Genomic DNA, 23,708 nt, shown 5'->3' with positions numbered 1-23,708 from the left:
GACTCCGTGGTTATTCTTTCAATAATATTGCTTCTGTATGGATTTTACAGAATCTTAAAGCCAACTCATGTAAAGCTGAATATGCATGAAACCTTTTAAATATAATTTTATGTCCATGTTAAAATGCATTGAAGTTTAATTTACATCTTCTGTAATCAAGATGACATCCATTCAGAAATTTGGTAATTTAAGAAATGAATTTATATTTTATTCAAAATGTATTTTGGTTTTTCTTTTTATTTTTTTCCTTTAAAAATACCATCTGGGTTGCCTTCAAATCTTGCAAGTTTTCAGTAGTGCTTTATTTGCATACATGTTATGTGGGAAGACTTTCAGTGCCTTTCATTTTTCAGCCAATAATATCTACTAGGGAGAAAAAAGGATGGGAACTGAAATACTAGATAAAAATTCTAGTGGTATTACATTTTCATTTCTGTCAAGATAGAGTTCTTTTCAAACTGCTTTTTGTTTGTGATTTAAGATCAGCAGTCTTAAGGGAAAATTTAATATTCATATATGTACACATATGTTTGGTTTGCATGTTTTATTTTTTTTGTATTCAAACAGAAATGTCAATAATGTGTTTGGACAATAGACTTATTAAATACAGAAATATAATTACTGAATGCAGGGACAGTAGTAAATCAATTCTATCTTGGTTTTACTTGTTCTCCCCAGAGGTGTTTCACTTTTATGGATAGAGGCTTTGTTTTCAAGCAAATCAATAACTACATCAGCTGCTTTGCCCCAGGAGATCCGAAGGTACTCAGTGTTTTTAAACAAGCTATTTTTAAGTGTTGTCTCTTCTTGATGCATGGGGATAAAGTCCTGCATTAAGTCTTTTCCTAGTTGTATTAGAAGTCCCTGCTCTGTGCCTAGAGCATTTTTTCCCATCAAACCACCGTTTCCTATTTTGATTCCCATCTTCAGGTGCAATTTTGCCCCCCTAGAGTTCGTGAATCACAGAAGTAGTGGGGTGTGGGGGTGCAACACTAAGCAGAAATTTTAAGCATGAGTGCAAGAAGTCTGAAGTTGGAAGAGTTGGTATTGAATATCTTAAGCTACTCTTAACTGGAGTGGGGAAGGCATGTATCAGATGCCCAGAGAATTCCTGCTGTGTGTCCAAAGTTTTCTTACATCAGTACATAATAGGATTGTAAACTTTGGACAATGTGAATAGTAAATAGGACCAGTTGTTAAGTAACAGTTACTCTGGATTTATTTTGTGCTGACGTGGAGCTTTGACAGGTCTATATCCAACATGGTGCAAGACTGAAATGAATCACCCTTTTGTGTTAAAAATTTGTTTTTAATATGTTATTCAAATCACTGCATTAGTTGTTTAATTTATACTATATTTTTTCAGGCTCTTTTTGAATTCAAATTTGAATTTCTTCGTGTAGTCTGTAATCATGAACACTATATACCTTTGAATCTACCCATGCCATTTGGAAAAGGCAGAGTTCAGAGATACCAAGGTAAGTTCTTTTGAAGTAGTGTATGGCACATTTCTTGTATGTCAGCTTTTTATTATTAGATGTGTACGTCTAACTTCAGGTCTGTGAGATGATGGAAAACTTGAAATTGTTAAATAGAAGTCTAAAGTTTCAGTCCTTTCACTGAAAGTTAAAGGAAGTGCCTTATGTAGCAGAGTAATCTTTCCAAAGAAAGAAATGGTAAACTTTTTTTTCATGTAGTTGATTTAAAGGAACTTGAGTAGGTCTGTATCCCAATTTTCTGCTTTGATCATGTCAGGCCTTCCTTTCTCTAGAAGTGCTATTCCTTCCACAGCTGGTGCCATTGCAGGAAGTTTGTTCACCCCAGGTGCAGAATTTTGTATTATTCCTTGTGGAACTTGATTACCGTTTCTGTGGAATCTCGATTCTTCTGAAATGCAGCTCTGCCTTTTGAGCAAGTGGGCTGTACCTGTCCACAAACTTCATGGGGCTCTCCATTTTCAGGTTGTTGATGAAGTAGTATTAAGTAGGAGAGTCCTTGGGAAATTCCTCTTGCAGCTGTCTCCAAATAGAGTACAAACCATTGATCTCCAGCTTTTGAGCCCAGTGATCCACATAGTTATTTTTCACATTTGGGTGTCTCTTCACCTAGAGTGAAATGTCCCAGCTTGGATACAATGACCATGGTGACATCTGCTATTCTGCCCTTAAAACAGACCAGTCTTAAAACATTATTTACCCTGGGTAAATTTATTTTGGCTATTCCCAGTCACACTCTTTCACTTGCTAAGAAATGACTTCACCATGGCTTAACAAAGGTGATAGTGAGCAATCTTCTAATGGTGCCAGTTAACTCTCTGTGTCTCATCTGGTGGTGGGGATTTGCATGACTGGAGGTCTCTCAGGGGATCTCTGAGCTGATCCTTATCCACTGGCAGTAATTGTCTTTCTTGAAGATAGTTTTTGTACTATTAAGGCCTGGAGTCATGTCAGCAAAGGATAAAGTAACAAAGTTATGGAGTACTTCAGCCTCACCCAAGCCCACTGTCTCTAAATCACAGTCCCCATTTAGCAAATATCCCATGTTTTCCTTATTCAGGGGTTTAATGCTAATGTAATGGTAAAAGCTCTTCTTGTTATGATGTCCATTACCAGTTTCAGCTGTAGCTAAGCTTTGGCTTTCTTGGCACTCTTCTCTGAATACTTCTGTATTCCTCTTTTGTAGCTTGTTCTTGCTTCCACTTTGTGGTTCTTTTTTTTCTTTTTTTTGGTGTGTGTAGGAGCTCAGTCATGAAAATCCTGTGTAGCCCAGCTGGGTTCCTGGTACATCCAGTCTTGTGCCAAAACAAGTCATATGTTAGCTATTGCTTCTGTGGCTGTGAAGACACATTAATTTCTTCCAGGCACTGAACTACAGCAGCAATTACTAAATAGAGGCAAGGAAGGTGCTTTTTACAAGGAATACCTAAACCTATTTTTGTAGAATAGGCGCTTCTTTTGGAAATATTTATTCAGTAGATTCTGCTAGTTGGTAAAGTTGAATATCACTAATTCACACTTCCATCAAGGTAGAGCAAGATAAAGCAAGATTTGAGATCATGAGCAGAACAGCTGCTTAGAACTTTTTTCTGTCTTTGGCTTTTTCAGCCTTTGGGAGTGTCTTGGATAATAACACTGCATAAATATTTTCATAGAAAAGAGACTATGAGCTGCTGGCTTAGGGAACCTTAAAAATAGCAAAATCAGAGAAGGCAGTGTTCCTGATTGCACAATAAAGAAGAGTATGAAGTGCTCCCTGGGAACTAGGAGTTCAGCCAGGAAAGAAGACCTTTATCAGAAGTGGTTTTGGCTCTGTTTTGCTTTGTTGAGCAAAAGATATCTCAGGTGATGTGGCTGGCTCTTAAGTGAGTTACAAGAATGCCTGTAGAATGTCTGTGTAATGGCTGTGCTGTCTCAGATATACTTCTTTCTGACTTGAGGGATTCCTTTACTGAGAGAGATTTATTTGGAAAATGAAACTGCTTTGAGATTAGCATCTGGTTTTTGATTACTGTATTGAACAATGAGAGTGAACATGAGGAGCTCTAGGACACCTCAGCTAATGTTGTAAATATACACGTTCTAATAAATTCAGTTTGTTAGAGCCCTTCGAGCTGAAGTTCCTCTTAAGATGTCAAAAATTCAATACATAAATGGACTGGGTTCTTTTATTACATGAAGAGTACTTAGGAGAGGGAGTAGTTTGGCTTTACTGTGTCTCATGTGCTGGGCTTTACTTCAGCCTTGAGCTGGTTGATAAAATGATTTAAATAAAACCATTCCTTATGTGAAATTTGTATTTTGCTTCCAGACCTTCAACTGGACTATTCATTAACTGATGAATTCTGTAAAAATCACTTCTTGGTTGGACTGCTTCTAAGGGAGGTGGGCAATGCCTTACAAGAGTTCAGAGATGTGCGGCAGATTGCCATTAGTGTGCTCAAGAATTTGATGATAAAGCATTCTTTTGATGATAGATATGCTACCAGGGTAAGTCTATTGCTATGCTAGTAGTACAAAAGCATAAAGATTTTGCACACATACAAAAACTTTTTTCGTTATTAGAACAAACCCTTGTTAATTTTCCGCAAAATTATTTCTGCCCAGACTGTGATGAAAACTGTATCAAGACCAATCTGCATGTTCCATCTTCTGACCAAATGAAATGACAAAGCACCTTTTAATATAATTATATGTGAGTTTTCATTTTAGCACAGCGTACTCTAACTGCTGTGCTTAAATTAATCAGATTTTTTGAGCATGTTTTAAGCTCTTCATTTCATTAAATATTAGCTCTTAATATTTGGCAACTGCCCTTCTATCTATTATTCATGAAATTGGTATAAGAAAACTAAAAGTCATGGTGGTAAATTCGAGTGATTTTTAATTTCTGACTCCTGTTGACATCAGTGATGCTGTGGAGAAGCCAAAAAAATTGTAATGAAAGGTGTCATTAATTCATCAAACTAACATAATTTTAATTTACTTGGTTGGTTTTAGCTGAAATGACATTCATTTTGGAGGTTTTTTGCATTATATTCAGACAGTAAATCCAATTTGCTGATCTTCTGTAAATTAGAATGAAATACAGTGATGATGACTGCATTTGCCATTTATGAATTTATAAACTTGAACTCTGACTTGGCAAATATTTATTAAGTACTCTTATTTTATTTTTTTTTGTAATTTAGGAGTGAATAGATTAAAACTAGTCAGTGATTAAAAATTAAAACTGTAATTTTTTAATGAACTGTTAAACTCTATTTAGGGCCATCAGGCAAGAATAGCCACCATGTATTTGCCACTCTTTGGTCTGCTCATAGAAAACGTTCAGCGGATCAATGTGAAAGATGTGTCTCCATTTCCTGTTAACCCTTCCAGCAATGTGAGTGACAATTTCTGTTTGGTATTCTGAATTGTTTTTATCATAATTTATTGGTAACATGTATGGGAAACATTGCATACTCCATGCAAAGAAGGGGCTTCGTAAGCTTCGCAATTCTGCAATTTTTCATCACAGTCCAAGACTGAAACAAATGGACCATAAAAAGATTGTTAATTTTCTACAAATTTGAGAAGAACTTAACCCTGAAGGAGTGTGACTTTGAAAGAGCTGTAGTGCAAGAGGGCTACAGGAAAATTATTTAAAATTTAATTTGTGAAGGGTATATATTGATATGGTTGAACACAGTTTTTAAATGTGAGGTTTAATTATTTATGTATTTTACTTTTGTCCTCATCTTGTTGTGTTCCATTTAGTATTAAGAAAGAAAATCTCCCAAACTCTTCCAACAAGATAAATATTTGGGTGTTTGAAATAAAAGTAATGTGAGTCTTTTTGAAATATCTCTTTTATAGTGTTTAAAATTCAATTGAATACTTATTTCTTCAATGTTTCCTGAAGTGTCTTAAGTTTTAGGGGATCCCAAGCTTTGCAAATATGTGAACATCTCTGCTCCTTTGAGCATATTTATAGAAATTAAAATTTAAGGAAGAAATACTTTACAAATATTTCTCTAGAAGATGTCATATTCACAAAGTCTGTAATATAGGAAAATAATCATATTTTCTTCTTTTTTCCAAACAGAGCACAAAGGATGATGCGCAGATTTTGCCAACTGCAAGTCAGTTAGTAACACCACAAAAATCAGGAAACACATTGGATAACAATCTTCCTAAAGATCTATTTGGTGGTATCTCTGGCATTGGTAAGCACTTAAAAAAAAGTAAAATAAAATAATTAAAGAGGAACTCTTGAATTTTTTCAGTCTGTACATGAAATCTGTCTTTTGGGCTCTTTTGGGGTTTGTTCTTCTATATGAAACTAAAGCTATTTTCTGGAGCAGGACTGCTTTTTTTCCCTGTGAAAGATGATGGTTAAGATATAAAAAATCACGGTGGGGTTTTTTTATGAAATAGATATGCTTCTTCGTAGAAGTGTGTAAGTATTGCTACATATGTTTTTTATGCATGTATCTACATAGTTGTACATAAGTCTGTATGTTTGTGCTTATGTATATACTTTGCTGGAATTCTAGAATAAGTTTGTCTTCATTCAAAATAACTAAATGGAATTAATTATTTGCCTTCTTGAAAAATATATGGTGATTTTAAGTCTGACTGAACTATGGATTAACTTGTATGTATTGTTTGAGATTTTTATGTTGTTTGGGGTTGTGGTTTTATTTTTTTTTTAGCTTCCCCATATACCACATCAACTCCAAATATTAATAGTGTGAGGAACGCTGACTCAAGAGGCTCTCTTATAAGCACAGACTCAGGAAACAGTCTCCCAGAAAGACACAGTGACAAGAGCAATTCTCTTGACAAGGTAAAAAAACCCAACAAAAACAAAGCAAAAAACAAACCAAGATAAACCCTAAAAGTGTATTTCTAAAATTTCATCCTAAATGTTATAGAAGTTAAGTACTCTGATCTCCATTGTCAATGGGCTTTCTAGAATGACTTCAAAGCAGTATTTTATATAAGTCTTTTGCAAAATAATTATCTTGTGAACTGTTTTTGCATTGCATTTACTGAACTGTTTCACAAAAAATGCAAACAGGTTTTCGATGTAGAGACAAAAGCATGCAGTTGTTTCCTTTGCTAGAGAAAGGCACTGGAATAAGTATATTGAATTTTGCTTGAGAGGATTTAATTCCAGTTAGAATAGCTTCTTTGATTTTGTGGAGACCATCATTCCATCCCTTTCTATGCTCAATATACTTAGAATTTTTAAACTGTTGAAAAAAATAGTTGTGCTTTCTCCAGGTGATTTCTTTATCTTAGTTTGACTTTTCTGAACCGTTTCACTTTAAAGCTGTTACAAATTAGGAGCTCTGGCTGCAGTAGCTATGAGGTATTCAGTCCTGTCTTTCTAGAGTTTGTGTCAATACTGATCACTTTTCATTTTCTTAGCTCTGGTTGTGCTAGTCACAACATGTTAACTTTTTCCCCTTGACTCTGACATGCCTTCGTGTGGCAGAGAGAGAAGCTTCTCAGAAGGCACTCTGCTCATGCTTTGCGCCCTAACGGAGAAGAAGAAGAAAATTATCACCCTCCAAAGAAAAACCGTGTTACTATGGATTTTTCACTTCTGACAGTCCCAGCTTTGCCCGAGAAAATTTTGCATACTACTTTCTCTCTTCAGTTTCAAGAAGTATCTGGTTTTTGTGCTTGGTATAGTTGAGCTTCTGAGTGAAGTGTGTGGTCAGTAGTTTTGCCGCTTCTTTGCAACAGTTGGATCTCAAACCCAATATATATTGCAATTTGACCATGTAAAATATGTTCAAAGGTCAAACTTGGAGTGCATGCATGTGATCTAGTTTAAGTATAAAAATTCCAATCAGTTTAAATAACTGCAGAATTTGAGTCTTGGGGTCTTTGATAGAACTGAATGTTCTTTTTATGTATGGACCAAGGTAATAAAGAAATATCTTGGTATACACTGTTGCTAAATGGCAATGCTGTCATCTATTACTTAGTTGTCATGTTGTTAATTACTAATGTGTAGTGTTTTCACCAAGTAAAAGGGTTTTCAAAGGAGTCAACATCCTTTGAAAATTCTACTCTGGTCTGCCAATTTAGGTAACACAGGATTTATGTTTTGCATGCTGTTGATATTTTCCCGAAATAATACTTAATCCTGGCTTCTTATTTGTTGCTTTCTGAACTTTCTAGTAGATCAGTTGTCCAGTGCATGTTATCTCCAAGTTTTTGCTCATTGCTTGGTATCATTATAGTGAAGAGCTGTGTTTTTGTTCTAATTTTCTTTTGGAATAATCTATAGGATTATGCTTGTGGAATCAGAATAGACTGGAAGTATGTCAGTTTTTATTTCAATATGTGCATACTTTATAGGTTATTGACACGATTTTAAACTAAGCCTCTGAGTAGCCATGGTCCTATTTTACCCATGTATGTGTTCAACAGTCTTAGTGGAATATTATTTAGTGTTCTGGGCAGTTTCTAAAAGTGTAGAAAACACAAATTCTGTTTCTGCTCCATCATCTGTTGATTGCTGCTCTGTTATAGCATGCAAAAACCTGTAGAGTAGCACCTCCTTGTACACCAGAGATATTTCAAAGATAAACGGTTTTGAGGTCTTTAGAATCTGCAATAATTGGGCTTATAGAAGTGTCCCCCTCCTCCTAAATTACAGTAACTTCTGGCTAGCATTCATCATAGTTTCACATTCAGTTTCACTATGCATCCATTCCATGACTACTATGTGATTTACTCATTTACTGGAGTCAGATTTACACAAATTGTTTTATGACAGGCATTCTTTAATACGACAGAATAAGGAGCATAAAAAGGGCTCAGCAGCCAATGGTTGTGATTGCTGTGAAGTGTTCCTTCATGGCTCGTATGTCTCCTGCTTGCAGTTAGGAGTATTCCAGGGAGCATTGTTCTCTTGTCACTTCTTGCTTTGTTTGTGAAACCAAGTGCTCTTATCCCTTGAGTCTACCTTTGTATTTGTAAATTTTTTATAGTAAGAATTGTACAGATCAATTATACCAGACTATTGACTTTATAGAAACCTTATTAAATGTCTGGTTTGTTTTCCATTTGCATAAGTGGCATATTGGATGTGAGAATTAGGCACTGTAAAGGACATAATTTTTACTTTCAACAAAAATTTATACAGTATATCTATAAGAGCTTCAGTCTGAGGATTTTGTAACACTTGACTGTGTGGAAATTGTTCTTTTACAAGTCTTTGCTCAAAGTTAAATTTGTATATTTTTATGATTTTTATTTTTCCATTTTGTTTGCTGGCATACATTTTGAAAGACCAATTAAAGAGATTTTTTTCTTTTTGCACAGATGATGATTCTGTGGGTTGCTGATAAACTTCCCTCAAGTGTAGGAATTACAATAAAAAATGAAACAGGAAGAGGGTTTTGCACTTGTTTGGTTTGTTTGTATGTTAGGGGAGGAGGGGAGAGCAACAGCAAGTTACATAGTAGTAGTTATTTCTTCCAGAATGCATATTATTGCCCTTCATATATGTTTTTCTTGAGGTTCTTACATCTTTAAATGGAACAGTTTTTGTAGAGGCAGTCCTGTCTACAGTTCAGCATAAAGTCTCTTGAAAAGCAAAGGAGCATATATGTATTACCTAAGTAGCGTTTGGTTTTTCAAGTATTCCATCTAAGCAGAAGGGGCAGGCTTGATTTCTACAATGTGAGTTCCTAGGTATAATTAACTTGGATAATAATAACTCTTAAGTAACTTTTCCTTTTACTCTTAGGGAAAAAAAAAATTATACCTAGAAGGAATTAAAAACAAGCAGAGCAAAGAGGCTTAATTTGGTATACTTCGTGTGTGTAACGTGTGTTTTAGTGACTGATCTCTACATGAAACATTTTTGTCTCCATTTGGAGATCCTTTTTCTGTTGCAGGAGTTACTAAAGCATTTGAAAACAATTTAGTTTGTTATTAGTTTAAGAACTCTTCAGCCAAAACATATCTGTTTGCTTTTCAGAACCAACAGAGCAGCACTTTAGGAAGTTCTGTTGTTCGATATGACAAACTTGACCAAGCAGAGATCAAAAGCCTGCTCATGTGTTTCCTTCATATTTTAAGAAGCATGTCAGATGGTAGGTAATTCATCCTGCTTTTTATAAATTCAAAGTAATTTGGTGGATTTATGCCTGTTATTTCACTAACTTTTCAAAATCAGCAGAATATTTTAGGTATAGGTACCATGATGTGCTGCGTTCTATAAATATGTGTGATCACTCAAACTAAACTGACTGAGACACTATAAGCATGAAGTGCTCATTATTTATTCAAAGTGTGAGGTCAACTAAAGGACTTTTTAGGAAAGTGAATATTTGTGTGCAATGGTACTGTTTGACTTGGAAAACAGGTGAAGAATAATTCATTGTTCTGTAAAAGTGTCTTTGGCTAGTTCATTCCTCTGTTCTGCAGAACTTGCTGTATTATAAAGAACCAAATGATTTGATAATTGTATATATTTCCATTTCTGGAATATGGGCATGTTAGTGCTTCTTTGTTCTCCTGTGATGTTTGTGAGATGATACATTAAATTTTTTAAGGAGTCATGTTATCCTGGAGATGATTGCAGAGATATAGAAATATGGCATGAATGGAACATCTTACTTGCTAGGATCATGAATCTTGGAATCATTCCTGTCGGTCAAAGAAAAGAATAATAAATTCTAATTTTAAAAAATGTTGTGAACAATCTGTAAAAAAGCAGGTTATATGACTAACAGTCTGAAATATTCTGAAGTCTTACATTGTTATAGGGCTACAGGCTACACCAGTAGTGTATTTATTGCTATGTAAAATATTAAAGTGATGGGAATATTATGGGTTAATTAATTAATTAATATCATGTTGCAGAAACTCATTTGGAGAAATGAAATGTACATTTGTATAATCAGTTTTCAGGAAAACTTCGAATTATAATTGTTATCTTTTAAACTGTTATTCATTTTCCTAGATGCATTGTTTACTTACTGGAACAAGGCTACAAAATCTGAACTCATGGACTTTTTCACTATTACAGAGTAAGTTTTTGTTGTGCTTGTCATGCAACTGTATCTTTTGCTGTTCTATTAACAACACGAGTGTAGATATAAGCATGTATAAATGGTTTTTTTGGTGGTTTTTTTTTTTAATAATATTGTCCTGATCTGTTCAGAAGTCCCTAACTCGATGTCCACAGTTGCATGACTGTCCAGTCCCATGATAATCTGTGGAATCAGGTTATAAAGAAGGGATCTCAGGAAGTTCTTGAACAACAAATAGTGCTCAGAGTATTGCAGTGTTCATGCAAGAGGAACCGTCTCGATACCTTTCTGCATTGAACTGTGTCTTGTAACATCACCTGTTAAATAATAAATACATGGTTGCATAGCAAAACTGATTGAACTGCGTAACTTAAGAACCATACTCCTAGCATTCCTGAAGTGTCCTCTGCTGTTCTGTAAGGGAATAGATACAGGATGAGTCCACTATTTGTTATCATCAGCTTATGCTCCATCTAGGAAACTTAGAATCTAAAAGACAAGAAGATATCAGAAAGGAGAATTGAGGTTTTGTGCTCAGAATGACAAGTTTGGGGAAGGCAAACACCATTCTGACTTTGCAGACTGGAGACAGCTAATTTACTCAAGGTCTCGGTAAAAAATGGAGGCAGTCTTCTCTGTCATTCTCAGCTGGCACATGGGAGACAGCCTGAAAACTGGCTTTCATTTTGACTTTACACTTTAAAGAAGAACTTTTAGGACATCTTACTGGAGGAACAAGGGGTGTTGTGTTGTTTTCTGTATTATTGTAATAAATATTTATAGTGTGAAAAGAGTAAAATGAAATCAGTATTACAACCTCCACTCACATCACTTCTCTTGATTTGAAAATATGACTTCTAGTACATTAGTCGTTAGAGTTGCGCACTTATCAGTAATACAGATTACTTTTTTTAATAAAATTTTTTGTTGTTCATTTATTTGTCATCATCTTGTTGTAAAAGCATATTCCCTTTTGAAAACAGTTCTTTCAGAAAGCCTGTTGTTATCCTAGAATCTGGAGAACTTAAATAAAACCCAACAAAACAAAACCAATTTGTAATCAAGTGAGTTTATGCTGTGGTGGAGGGAAGCAAAATGTTTTGCCCTTATTTTGAACACTTACACACAATTTGCAAATGTGTAAATAGGCATTGTCTGGTTATCTCTTTGCTTCCTTCTTCCATGTTAGTTGCCCTGGCTTATTTTCCATTTGTAGATAACTATGACTGTGAGACGTTTACCTTTTCTTAGCCTGGGATCTGGAGGGGAATTTTAAGGCTGGGAAAAATAAAGAACTTTTGTGATGTAAGAGTTTAAAGTTCGCAATAATTGTTGAATAATTCCAGTTTACATATATCTGGAAAAGGTTTTTTAAAGTGTGACTTCTCTGACTTGTGTTCTCTGCAGAGTGTGCTTACATCAGTTCCAGTACATGGGAAAACGATACATAGCCAGGTACTGTGTGGAATTTAAATGTCACTGTCTTGTTCACTAATAATTACACTGTGTAAGATGTGTCTTGAACCTCTGTAACAAATAAATTGCACAAATAGAAGAGTTATTGTGCAGTGATGCATAAGATTTTGAAGTAAGTAACTGGTTACCATATTAACAAATCTGTATCCTGTCTGGAAGTGTGGTATTTGTTTAAGAATGATCTGTGAGCAGTTTTTAAATGATGACTTTAAAATCCACCCCTTAAATGCTATCTTTTACAGCCTTTTTTCCTTGGAATGATGTCTTTGGGAGAGAAATTTTATGATGTTTTGTTTCATTCAGTTGGCCATAAAATCACGTAAATTAAAACATTTTAGAAATTTTGTATATATAGTGTTTTTACTTGAAGGTGAGTAGGGAAGCTTCCAACACTGCTGTTTTTCAATTTGAAGTCTGAAGAGCATCTGTAGGAGTTAGAAACTTGTATTAATTTATTTTAATATCTTTGCTTTGTTTTTTTATAAATGCAAAGTGGTTTTTAATGGAGTAAAAGATAGCAACTTCTTTAGGCCTTATGCTGTGCTTGATAAGGTAGTACTGTTCTAATTAAACTGGTGTGGTTAAATAACTGGCCCTCTTGAGCTCAGTGAAAAAGTTGTTGCTGACTTTGGATGGTAATGCATTCTAACTATAATGTTAGCTTTTTTGTTTTTAATTGAGATAATATGAATCTTCTTCTACAAACTTGACTGTCTTCTTGGAGATTTTTCTGGGGGGAAAAAAGAGTTCACATAACCTCAAAAACTCAAAAATAAATCTGGCTTTGCTAAAGTTTTGATTGTAATCTTTGTGTTCAAGTGTACGTCAAACTCTGGATTTACAGGAGTCTATAATTTTCAGGCTTTTTGTAAAAATTCTTCCAACTGCTTTGTATGACTAGTTTGTAGAGGACACTACCACACTTCCTCTTTCTTTACTGATCACCTGGTCTGTGTCAATGCTGCATGTCAATGTTGGAAATGTTGAGCTATTTGAAGCATCTGGTGTTGTGGATTTTCCCAGTAAATGTAACTTTCACATTGTCACTACACTGAAGTATAACACAGCCAATGCACGTACTCTGGAAATACACAAAAGACAAAATGAAAGGAAACAGGGAATTCTGCAGTTCAAGCACTGGTTTTCATTTTTCATCAGCTCTGGTGGTGGTACACAGTAGGAAGTTAGCCTGTACTGATCGCTAACACAGATCACTTTTCTGTTTTCTTCATTTGATTGCTGCAAATTTAACAAAGTCTATGGCTCTTCTCCCTTCCTGCTTGGGTAAGAAATATATGATACTATCTCAGTTAATTCCTGCTCTCCTGTTGCATGTGTGCTTTCTAATTTTACTGCTGTGCTAACTTTTTTGCTAAAGTTTTTTGCAATCAAAATAGAGGATTTAGTTTTGGGTTCTGAATATTTTCAGAATATTTATGTTTGCAAATTTTTTTTCTGAAAGCTCTGAAGTAAATTTAGCACTTCGAGAGTGTCTGCCCGTGTGCTTTTGCTTTCATGCTTTGAGGTTTTAAGAAAGAGTTTGCTATGATGCTTTTTTTTAAGCTACCTATTTTTGTTTGATAAAGAAAACACTGAATAGGTTGCGTTATAATTCTTTCTGTAAAACTTCTTGTGCTTAACTAACAGCACTTCCTCTCTTGCTGCAGTTTGACATGTCTAACTTTTGCTTCTATCCCATTTCACCCATCTTGCAGGAACCAGGAGGGGTTAGGATCCATAGTTCATGATCGAAAATCTCAGACATTGCCTGTTTCCCGTAACAGAACAGGAATGATGCATGCCAGATTGCAGCAGCTGAGCAGCCTGGATAACTCTCTCACTTTTAACCACAGTAAGTCTCATGACATGATAACATCTGTCATCCTCAACCAGTACCACAACACCAGAGACAGGTCCCAGAGCCACACCAGTGCATCCCAATGACTTTTACTGTTCCAGGTCAAGCAAATAGCTGGAAGCAGTTGATGGTCTGTTCTCTGCTTTGTGATAGAACAATTACTGCTGACTGATGCCATAACATGGAGCATGGTTAACTACAGTGTATCTTAAAACTGTTTTTTAATATTTTCTTTTAGTTACAAACACCTCAAACTTATGCTGCACATAGTAACAAAATTTACTTTTTTTTTTTTTGTATTTGCTTTATTAAGCTTCAATTTTTTTCCCAACATGATCTTACAAATTACTAGTCTGAAATGAAATACATGTATTCTGACCATATCTCCATGTTTTGACATCCCCTAAGGAGGAACAAATTTCTTAGAATTTCTACAAAGATTGTGAGCCCATGATTTAGTTTGACTGGAAGTGAAAAAGCGTCCAATAATGAAGTGATTTTTCTGTTTTCAGTGTGAGAAAGATATCAAGTATTCTTGGAATTTCTGTAGACAATGGTAAGATTTAATCAGGTTGAAGTCAGCTTGTATAGACTGCTGTATTGAAAACTAAATCTGCTTGTGGCCTATCTTTTTAAACATTCTGCTTCTAAATTGCAATATACTTCATGTAAAGTATTCTAAAGCACCATTTTTCAATTTTTCAGCTTCAAAAAACAGTGAAACTGGTTGACTAATTCAGTAAAATACAACACTGGTACTGGAAAGAGTTGTTTGCAGTAAAACAATTTTTTAACTGTATTTTAACTGTGTTCATTCTTTGATTTCTCAAAGCCTATCTAACTGTCCCTTAAAATCTTTTAGCTCTTTTTCTGTAATATTAAGCAAAACTTAGCCCAGTTGCACAAGACTTATCACATTATATTGTGTAAAAGTGAAAAAATAATCCCACAAAACCTCTCTATTCATAAATGTATTATCACATCTGTTTAAATTTAAGAAATAAAATGTCAGACATGTATGTCTGTGAAAATTACTTTTTTTGCCTTGTAATCAGTCTGCTACTGCTGTATCATCATAATTTCTATGTGGTTGTTGATACATAAAAGAAAGCCTTTACACCATGTGGCTACACATTCAATACAGTATAATACTTCGCAGATAAAGACTGCTTTTTTAAAAAAAAAAAAAAAAAAGATAAACAGATCCCTGTGATAAACATCCCTGTGCAAAGAGAGATTTCATGCTTTCAGAACTTGGCAATGTTTACTGATTTTTTAGGAAACAGTGAGCTGAAAGATTTTAAAAAATGCATGCTTATTTCAAAAGAAACTTTCTGTTCTTTTCCAAGTGAAGGAACTTATGAAGGAAGGTGTCTTATTCAGATAACTAAACTGATAATAGGTGTTTTTTTAATGGACAGTTAATAAATATCAGAATATTATACATTGACCAAGGTTTTATGAATTGAAAATATTGTACTGTAAAAACCACATCAAGTGTGAAATTGATTTTTATATCTTTGGTCTTGTTGTTAACTTCCAATTTTGTTTAATTGTCAGTCTGCCTCTATCCAAAGTAGCATTGAGAGCTTGAATAATCTTGTAGATATTTTGTGTGGGATACTTAAAGAAAGGAAGCGTTTGGTGGAAATGGTTGCTTTTCTTTTTTCTAAAATCAAGATTCTTTGGCAAGATAGTTGTCTATTAGTGTGAATTGTAAACTTATTTTCTCCCTTTCTAACCACCTAAGCTAGAAACAGAACTGAAATACTGTATAGGTGATACCTTTCATCTCTTGAGAAATTTCAGCATAGTTTTGTGCTTAAAGAAAGAATGTATAAATCTAAAGAAACTGATGGTTACAAGTACACACACTGGTGGTTACATGCGTAGTTCAGCCAGGGAAGCAGGAAGGTGCAGAAAGAAGTGGCCAGGTGTCATTATAAAAGTGTATGGCATTTCTTCTGTTCTTTACTTGATCTCAGCAAGTTTGTCATCCTTGTAGTTGATTTAGTGATGCTAAATTGTCTGCAAATCTAACATACAAATGTGATCCAGACCAAATTTTTATAAAGCAACCCAGTCACATTTGTCAATCTGGTGCTTAATGACCAGGTTAGGGAACATAAGTGACATGTTATTATCAGTGCTGAAGCAGGATATGTTTTTAAAATTATTAAAATACACTGTGGAGCTAGAAGTGATAGAATGTTTTTATTAAATATGGAGCTATGGCACTGTATTGCTACAAGAGTAGAATTCTTTACTTGGGTGTTAAACTGCATATAAGTACAGGATTGTATTCCTTCAACTCTTACTGTTTTGTATTTTTATCCTGGTTAACTTGTGATTAACTTTGAGACCATTGTAACATCACTAAATTACAAAATTACATATTTTCAGCTGTAACTTCATCCTACTGCACTACTTATCAATATATGTGTGTATATATATATACAACTGTGTAGTTTTATATATATATACATGTGTGTATACATGCACATATATATGAACTATCACATCATATTTAACTGCTGTTTAATGCTTCTAGTATTTAAATTCTTGCTTAATATATTTTATGATCCCATGCAGATTTTGTTAGAATAATTATCTGACTGTATTTGAAACTATTGAAATGCGTATTAATTGTTTTCCTGTATTGAACACTAACTTCTGTCAGGCTTTTCACTGTTAATCTTTTCCTAGTTCAGCAAGACTTTTGGAAATAAGAATCATTTAAATGAGTCTATCCAGCACTTACACTTCATTTGGAATTTCTGTAGGCTATGGCCATTCAGATGCAGATGTCCTTCACCAGTCTTTACTTGAAGCAAATACTGCCACTGAAGTTTGCATTACAATTCTGGACACTCTGTCATTATTCACAATGGCTTTTAAGGTTTGTTCATGACTTGGTGTTAACTTTTGCCATAAGTATCTTAGAGATGAAATACTTTTAAAAGCTATTTCTTAATTATATTTTTTAGTCAAATTAAATAGCATTGCTAATTTTAGCTTCTCTAGTGTTGTACTTTATTATTTTTGTGTAAAACTGATAATATCTTGCAACAAAGTGCTTTGGCTTCAGCTACACATCATAAACCAGCAGTAATCTGTGGGAAAAGCTACTTCCTCAGTCTAGCTTAAAAATTGTTCTGGAAGCTTTGGTGTCTACCTAGTATTAGTGGTAAAAGTGGCTTTTAAAGGCCACCTGCGGTGAAAGATCTATGGCAAAACCATAACTGGAGACTCTCAGACTTTCATATTGAACCTGGCTGCTTATTACAGTAATGCACTCCTTAACAGTGATTTGTGTGTTCCTCTTCTGTAACTTTTTTCCATTTGTCCCCTAATAAGGCTTCTTTTAGTTGTATCAGTTACTGTATCTCTCCTGTGGAATCTTTATGTAGCACACTCACTTACTTACCTCTCTTGGCTGTTTTTCTGAGGTTTTCCAGACTTTAAAATCAAAGCCATAAAAAGGAGAGATAATTCTAGCTTGTTTCTGCACTAATTGTGGCAGTACATCCAGATTCTTGCTTGAAGATTCAAATTATCTTTAGTTATGAAAACATGAGCTTATTTACAATGAGATTCATTTTTCTGGTAATTTAATTAATGGAGTTCAGAGCCAGTTCTGTTCACAGAATTCTGGTGACAGAATTGAAAATTAAGATACCTAGCTATAAAGATGTAAAGAGGAAGGAACATTAATCCTTTTATTATCAACTCATGTTTGGAATCACAATCCTTCAAGGTTATCTGTGTGTTGTATATCGAGAAAGTAGGAAAGAGTATGCCAGGATAGTCTCACGTAGAAGAATCAGGAGCTTCTGTTCAATAAACTACGCTAAAATACATAAAATCAGAGTCATATGATGTTTTGGGTAGTAAGGGACTTTGATGGATCTTCTAGTTCACCCCTCCTGCATGGGCAGCAACAACTCCCACTAGACTTGGTAGCTCAAAGCCCCATCCAGCCTGGCCTTGAAAAACCTTCCAAGGAAGTGGGCATCCTCTACTTCCCAAGGCAGCCTGCCCTGTTACCTCTGCACCCACAGTGTAGAAAAACTCCTCCTTATGTCCAGTCTTAGCCCACCCCCTTCCACTCCTTTGGAGACCTGTATACAGTAAGGACAAGGAAGAGTGGAGTGAGTGCACCCAGGTGAGTTGCAGAAGGGGCAAGACCTTGTAGAATCACACTGTAGTAGGAGATAACTGCAATGAGAAAATTCTCCTGTCTGAGCTGCTAAAGCCAGTGTAAGCAAAGTCTGTCAATACTATGAATGTGCCTCTCAAAAAGCTATTAATAGTAATGGATTTAATTAACAACTGATACTAACAATGGTGTTCTATAAGTCTGTTCAGAAGGCAGCACTTCCTTTATACGCAAAATTAATGAAACGTTAGTGATATGTAATTAGAATTCAGGTATGTGTGTATTATTAAATATCTTGGTAATGCCATAGAGGTTATATTTTTTGAATGTCCTGTTTTTGATGATCTGTTTATGTTCTTAGAGTAGTATAAATGTATTTCTGTACAAAACTCCTAAATTCTTGCTATCATTTTAAAGAATCAGCTACTGACTGATCACGGACATAATCCACTGATGAAGAAAGTATTTGATGTATACCTCTGCTTCCTTCAAAAGAATCAGTCTGAAACAGCATTGAAAAATGTATTCAGTGCTTTAAGGGCACTTATTTACAAGGTAAGAAGTTTTTAAAAATTAATCTTCAAGTACTTGTCCAGTTCTTCAGTTAGCAGCATACTGTATAAGAATTTGAGAACTAACATCCCAAAATGAAATTGGTGAATAACTGATCTGATCTCAACAGTGTGGAATGCTTGTCCTTTGATTTGCTGTAAAAATTGTTTTGTGTCATGAACTACTCTAACTCTTGTTTTTTCCCCAGTTTTAGGATATGAATATATTTGTGTTTATCTTGACATGCTAATTTTATCAAGATTTGACTCTAGATTTAATGGGTAAATTCTTTGTTTTCTTCTTTTTCCACAGTTTCCCTCTACATTTTATGAAGGTAGAGCTGATATGTGTTCTGCACTGTGCTATGAAATTCTGAAGTACTGTAATTCCAAGCTGAGTTCAATTCGCAATGAAGCTTCGCAGTTACTGTACTTTTTGATGAGAAATAATTTTGACTACACAGGGAAGAAATCTTTTGTTCGAACACATCTGCAAGTTAGTATATACAATTTTTTTAAAATATTATAGATACACAGTTGCATATCAGTGTACAAAGCCATGTCAGAAGGCTTCAAAGAATTTATTTGGGGTTCAAGCAAGGCTTGTACTAAGAGTAAGAAGAGAAGATGGCCATAAAAATGTATTCAGTATAAGGAAATACTTAGAAACAGTTGGATGACCCTGTGTTTTGTAGGAAATAAATTTTGTCAGTACAAACATTCTGTTTTGTAGATGTTATTTTGTTTGTTAAATGGTGTACCCTGTTGCATCTGAAGAAGGAAAAGAATGCAGCAACAAGCGCATAAAATAAAACAAATAATTAGAAAATTGTGTGTCCTGACAAAGCTGGGAACAGTAGTTTGCCAGTTTAATGACCTCTGGCTAGTTCACCTGGCAGTCAGTCGTGTCTTGAATTTACACAAGCCTGTTTTATCTTGCCTATGTTACTGTACAGGTAATTGCTAAAAAAAGCCCAAACATTATTTTATTTAGGAGAATAATTTTTCAATTAAAAAGACCAAAACTTCCTTTGTAATTGCCTCATAGGTACATCTCAAGGGTATTTAATGAAGTATGCACTAACAAGATATTTATTTCTCTGAAGGTTATTATTTCAGTAAGCCAGTTAATTGCTGATGTGGTTGGAATTGGAGGAACTAGATTTCAGCAGTCTCTTTCCATCATCAACAATTGTGCCAATAACGACAGAATTATTAAGGTCTGTTTTTATTCTTATTTCCATACTGCTGAAGGATGCTTGAAGACTCTTCCATAGCATCTTTTCCAGTTATGTTTTATCATTTTGTTGGGCAATGACTAGGAAGCATAGTAGTTAACCTGACTTTTCCATGTTTTAGCACACTACATTCCCTTCTGATGTTAAGGATTTAACCAAACGAATTCGTACAGTACTGATGGCTACGGCTCAGATGAAGGAACATGAGAATGATCCAGAGATGCTGGTAGACCTCCAGTACAGCTTGGCAAAGTCTTATGCTAGCACACCTGAACTGAGGAAGACATGGTTAGACAGCATGGCAAGGATCCATGTTAAAAATGGAGATCTTTCAGAGGTAAGAGAAAAAAAATCAAATTAGTTTTAGCTCTCTAATAAGCTTAAGCTTATCTTTATAGAAAGGGAATGCACTATATGTAGTTGTTAGCGTGTAACATAATATCTATTCTTAAGAATTTTTGAATTGTTACTGGATTGATTTCCATAACTGATAATTTTTAGTCCTACCCAAGTACATCTGTAAGTAATTTCTGGTTATTAATGTAAGGAACATGTTTAACTGCTATAGCTGACACACTACTAAGAATGGAATGCACAGTGCAAGCCATGGAAGAGAGGCCTTTTGTTTAAAAATATCTTTGTTATTACTTGCTTAAACGCTTAAAGCCACTCCTTGAATTCTCCTCTAGTTACCTTTACAGAATTAGCTTGATTTTATTCCAAATACTCAGTAAAAAAACTCCTAATGTTCTTGAAATTGACAAATAATTTCTTGTGTTGTTTGAGAAAAGGAAAGCTTTCTGATTTAACTGTGCTCTTAAAATATTCACTTCTAGCCAAAAGGAGAATTGGGTGTGGGGATTGTTATATGTCTTAAGGAGACATTAACATTTTAACTGCATACAGATTAATTTTGTCTCTTTCTGGAAGGTTTTTCCATCTGAAAGTAAATTGCTTTGTATGAAATCATTGCATTTCATAAACATCTGTTAAAATGAGCATCATGTGAATAAGTAAAGATCTCCAAGAAATAGAAGGTGCTATCTTCCTAACTCAGTTCTTAGTACTAGAATTCTCCTATATGTTAGCAACACAGAAGGCATACGCATTATTCTGCTATTAGCATGAACAGCTAATGAACTGAACTGAGCTTTGAACTGAACAGCTTCAGCTATCTGAGAAGACAAGGTGTTTTAGTCCTTTTCAGTTACGTTTTTAAATTATTTTATTAAAATTTTAGAATCTTTGACTGTGCAACTAGATGCGGATGTCTGCAAACCATCAAGTTCAACTCGATACAGAGTACGAGTTAGAATTTCTGGCAGATTCTAACCTTTTTCCTTGATGTCCATTGTTTGAGGTTGTGCAGCCTCCATATTTAAGCTGTTCAACTGATAGTTACAGTTAGAGTAACACTTTGCTGAAATTCAGCCTGAGCCTTTTTAATAAAACAGGAATCTCAAATTACTTTTTTTCCCCCCCTTTGTGTGGAGAAAAGTGATCAGTGTCAAATACATAAAAAATCTCGGATATCTGAAAATTATTCTGTCCCTCTTCTTTTTTTTTTTCTGTTTTCCAAACTGCACCAACCAAGTTCCTTCAAATTCCATTCTTAAGTCAGCTCTCTCATGCTGTTTTCAAAGGGCCTGTCACCAGTTTCTTCTGCATTTTTCTTGTTCTGGAGCCAAAAAAAAGCTGACAAAACAGGTTAGCAGAAGGGCTACCAAATGTTAAGTAGAATCATGAATAGCTTAACATTTAAAATACTTCACTCTCAATGTGAGATTCACTTGTTTTATTACAGCATGATGTTCCTACCTTGTGATTTGTGACTCACTCTTAGATTGTGACCCGCTGTCCGTGCCACTCAGCGCTCTGGTTAAGAAGGAGTGAGTGCACTTGCACAATTACTGTTTTACATCAGTGAGGTGGAGAATTCTTACAGTAGTCATAGAATGTCTCCTGCAAAGCAGCAAAAAGGAAAACTGAAGATATTGCCTCTTCTTATATACCTTGTTTTTAATAGTACAATTTTAATTGCATTTTAAAAGATTGTTGCTGTTTCTGTTTCAGGCAGCAATGTGCTATGTCCATGTAGCAGCACTGGTTGCAGAATATCTCACACGAAAAGGTATGATTTGGAAACCTTATTTTAACGTTTTCAAATATATTTTTTATTAGACTTTGGGAAAATAAATAATTTCCTTGAGGAAGTTGTAGGTATTTCAGTGTTCGTCGGGGGAAAAATTCTGACCTAGCCAGGTAGCATACTCGCATAGTTAGGAGTGTACTTGCATATCTAAGGGGCAGCATTACAGATGAAGGCAAAGTAAAATTTTTGGAAAGTAAAAATTTCAGTTTTACACCACAGCTGCTAATAGCTCAAGTCAGACCCTCCCTAAAGCAAAGTTGTCTGGGAATATTTTGTTCTACAAGTAGTCAGTCTCTCTCTGCCTCTAGGGAAACCTGGCATTGCCAGAGGAGTCAGAATAAATTTGTACAAATTTTCAGATGTGCAGTCAATGATAATAGTGCTCAGGATGTTTCACCTTGTTGTGGTATATTCTGTGCCAACAGCTGTTTGTAAAAGTGGATTCTGATGACCCTTGAGATAGGGTAGAAAACTACCTTTCATCTATAGGATCAGAAGAGTTCTCAGTCAGGGATTTGAGATATGGCTTATAGTAAGAAAAAGAACTCTCTCAAAGAAAATTGCAGGAATCTGTTATAACTGATTATGATGTTGAGATAATGTTTTGGATTTGTGGGCAAATTCATGTTCACAGCTTTTTAGTTTTACCTTTGCAAAATGAAGCAAAATCATGAGTCTAAAAGAGTATTTGTCACTGTTCTTGTGCTTCTTGCCAAAGGCTTGTGTAGTGTATAGGCTATTTTCTTTGCCCCAGTGATTTCAGAATCTTCTCTGAGACCAAATCTGAAATAAGCTCCTAGGACAAATTACTGTGTCGCTATTAATTTGTGAGTCCTTCAGGTGTTATTTTTGTATACTGTTATATAAAATTTATTTCCTCTCAGTAATACAGAAGGTCAAACTTCTACCTATGATACTTCTAAGAAAAGGAAAACCCCCTTCCATTTGAGTAATCCATCATTCAGTAAAACCTCTGATGGTCAGAACTCCTAACTGAGCAGAAAGAATCTTTGTAGGAATGATCTGTAAAATAAATATGTGCAAATCCTTATGCTTCCATAATATTTATTGATCATCCTTGAGGTTTTAATTGACACGGAAAATCTTCTTTTCTTAATTCAGCATCTGATGTAATCAAAAAAGAGCTAAACAACATGAATAAAAGACATGGGCTTCATGTTGGAACATTCTATACTCTATTTTTATTATTTTTTTCAGTAAAGGAAATTAAATTGGTATTTTGGGTAGGTTTTTTCCTGATTTTCTGTGTTTGTATGATCTGGTATGCCATCCCTTGAACATTTTTATGGTTAATGTCATTCACATTGTTCAGACTGGAAAAAATGCCATGTCAGGTCCTGCCCCTGTACGCAGTTCCACCATGATTTCATGACAGTTTAATTAAATACTGCAAAAGCTACCTTGAGTACCTTAGGGTGGAGTAGATTAGACACAAATATAAGATAAAGTAGGAAGATTCAGACACTACTTACAGTAAATTCACGAATACAAGCCGCACTGAGTATAAGCCGCATCTCTGGGTGTTGGCAAACATTTTGGTTTTTGTCCATAGATAAGCCGCACACGAATATAAGCCGCTCTGTCGTTCGCAGCGAGGACCCGCGTGCAATTAGTAACAGAACCGCGGGAGGGCGGGGATACTGGCTGAGCTAAGGCTGTGCAGGCTCGGCCCGCTAGGGGCTGCTGACGGGGCCAGGTGGCCCAGCCCGG

At 35.0% G+C, this 23,708-nt stretch overlaps 1 protein-coding gene across 12 annotated transcripts in view; it reads left to right on the top strand.

Annotated features, from left to right (window-relative positions):
- DOCK9 (dedicator of cytokinesis 9) overlaps nucleotides 1-23,708 on the top strand; it is a 97,670-nt gene that overhangs the window by 60,583 nt on the left and 13,379 nt on the right. For 5 of the 12 annotated variants that reach the window (XM_033051687.2, XM_033051681.2, XM_033051680.2 and 2 more), the window contains exons 29-44: nucleotides 679-762; nucleotides 1,367-1,478; nucleotides 3,808-3,986; nucleotides 4,765-4,881; nucleotides 5,584-5,704; nucleotides 6,194-6,327; nucleotides 9,487-9,601; nucleotides 10,474-10,540; nucleotides 11,951-11,998; nucleotides 13,735-13,871; nucleotides 16,661-16,776; nucleotides 18,454-18,591; nucleotides 18,901-19,083; nucleotides 19,694-19,807; nucleotides 19,947-20,162; nucleotides 21,899-21,956. In XM_033051687.2, coding sequence (XP_032907578.1) covers nucleotides 679-762; nucleotides 1,367-1,478; nucleotides 3,808-3,986; nucleotides 4,765-4,881; nucleotides 5,584-5,704; nucleotides 6,194-6,327; nucleotides 9,487-9,601; nucleotides 10,474-10,540; nucleotides 11,951-11,998; nucleotides 13,735-13,871; nucleotides 16,661-16,776; nucleotides 18,454-18,591; nucleotides 18,901-19,083; nucleotides 19,694-19,807; nucleotides 19,947-20,162; nucleotides 21,899-21,956 — 1,939 coding nt within the window. Of the gene's footprint in view, nucleotides 1-678; nucleotides 763-1,366; nucleotides 1,479-3,807; nucleotides 3,987-4,764; nucleotides 4,882-5,583; nucleotides 5,705-6,193; nucleotides 6,328-9,486; nucleotides 9,602-10,473; nucleotides 10,541-11,950; nucleotides 11,999-13,734; nucleotides 13,872-14,389; nucleotides 14,434-16,660; nucleotides 16,777-18,453; nucleotides 18,592-18,900; nucleotides 19,084-19,693; nucleotides 19,808-19,946; nucleotides 20,163-21,898; nucleotides 21,957-23,708 lie in introns of those variants that run through there. The other 7 variants (XM_033051689.2, XM_033051686.2, XM_033051691.2 and 4 more) reach the window with 3 other exon arrangements.

The sequence above is a fragment of the Catharus ustulatus genome, chromosome 2 (assembly GCF_009819885.2).
Source record: "Catharus ustulatus isolate bCatUst1 chromosome 2, bCatUst1.pri.v2, whole genome shotgun sequence".
NCBI lineage: Eukaryota > Metazoa > Chordata > Aves > Passeriformes > Turdidae > Catharus > Catharus ustulatus.
This window is presented reverse-complemented; position numbering and strand designations above follow the sequence as displayed.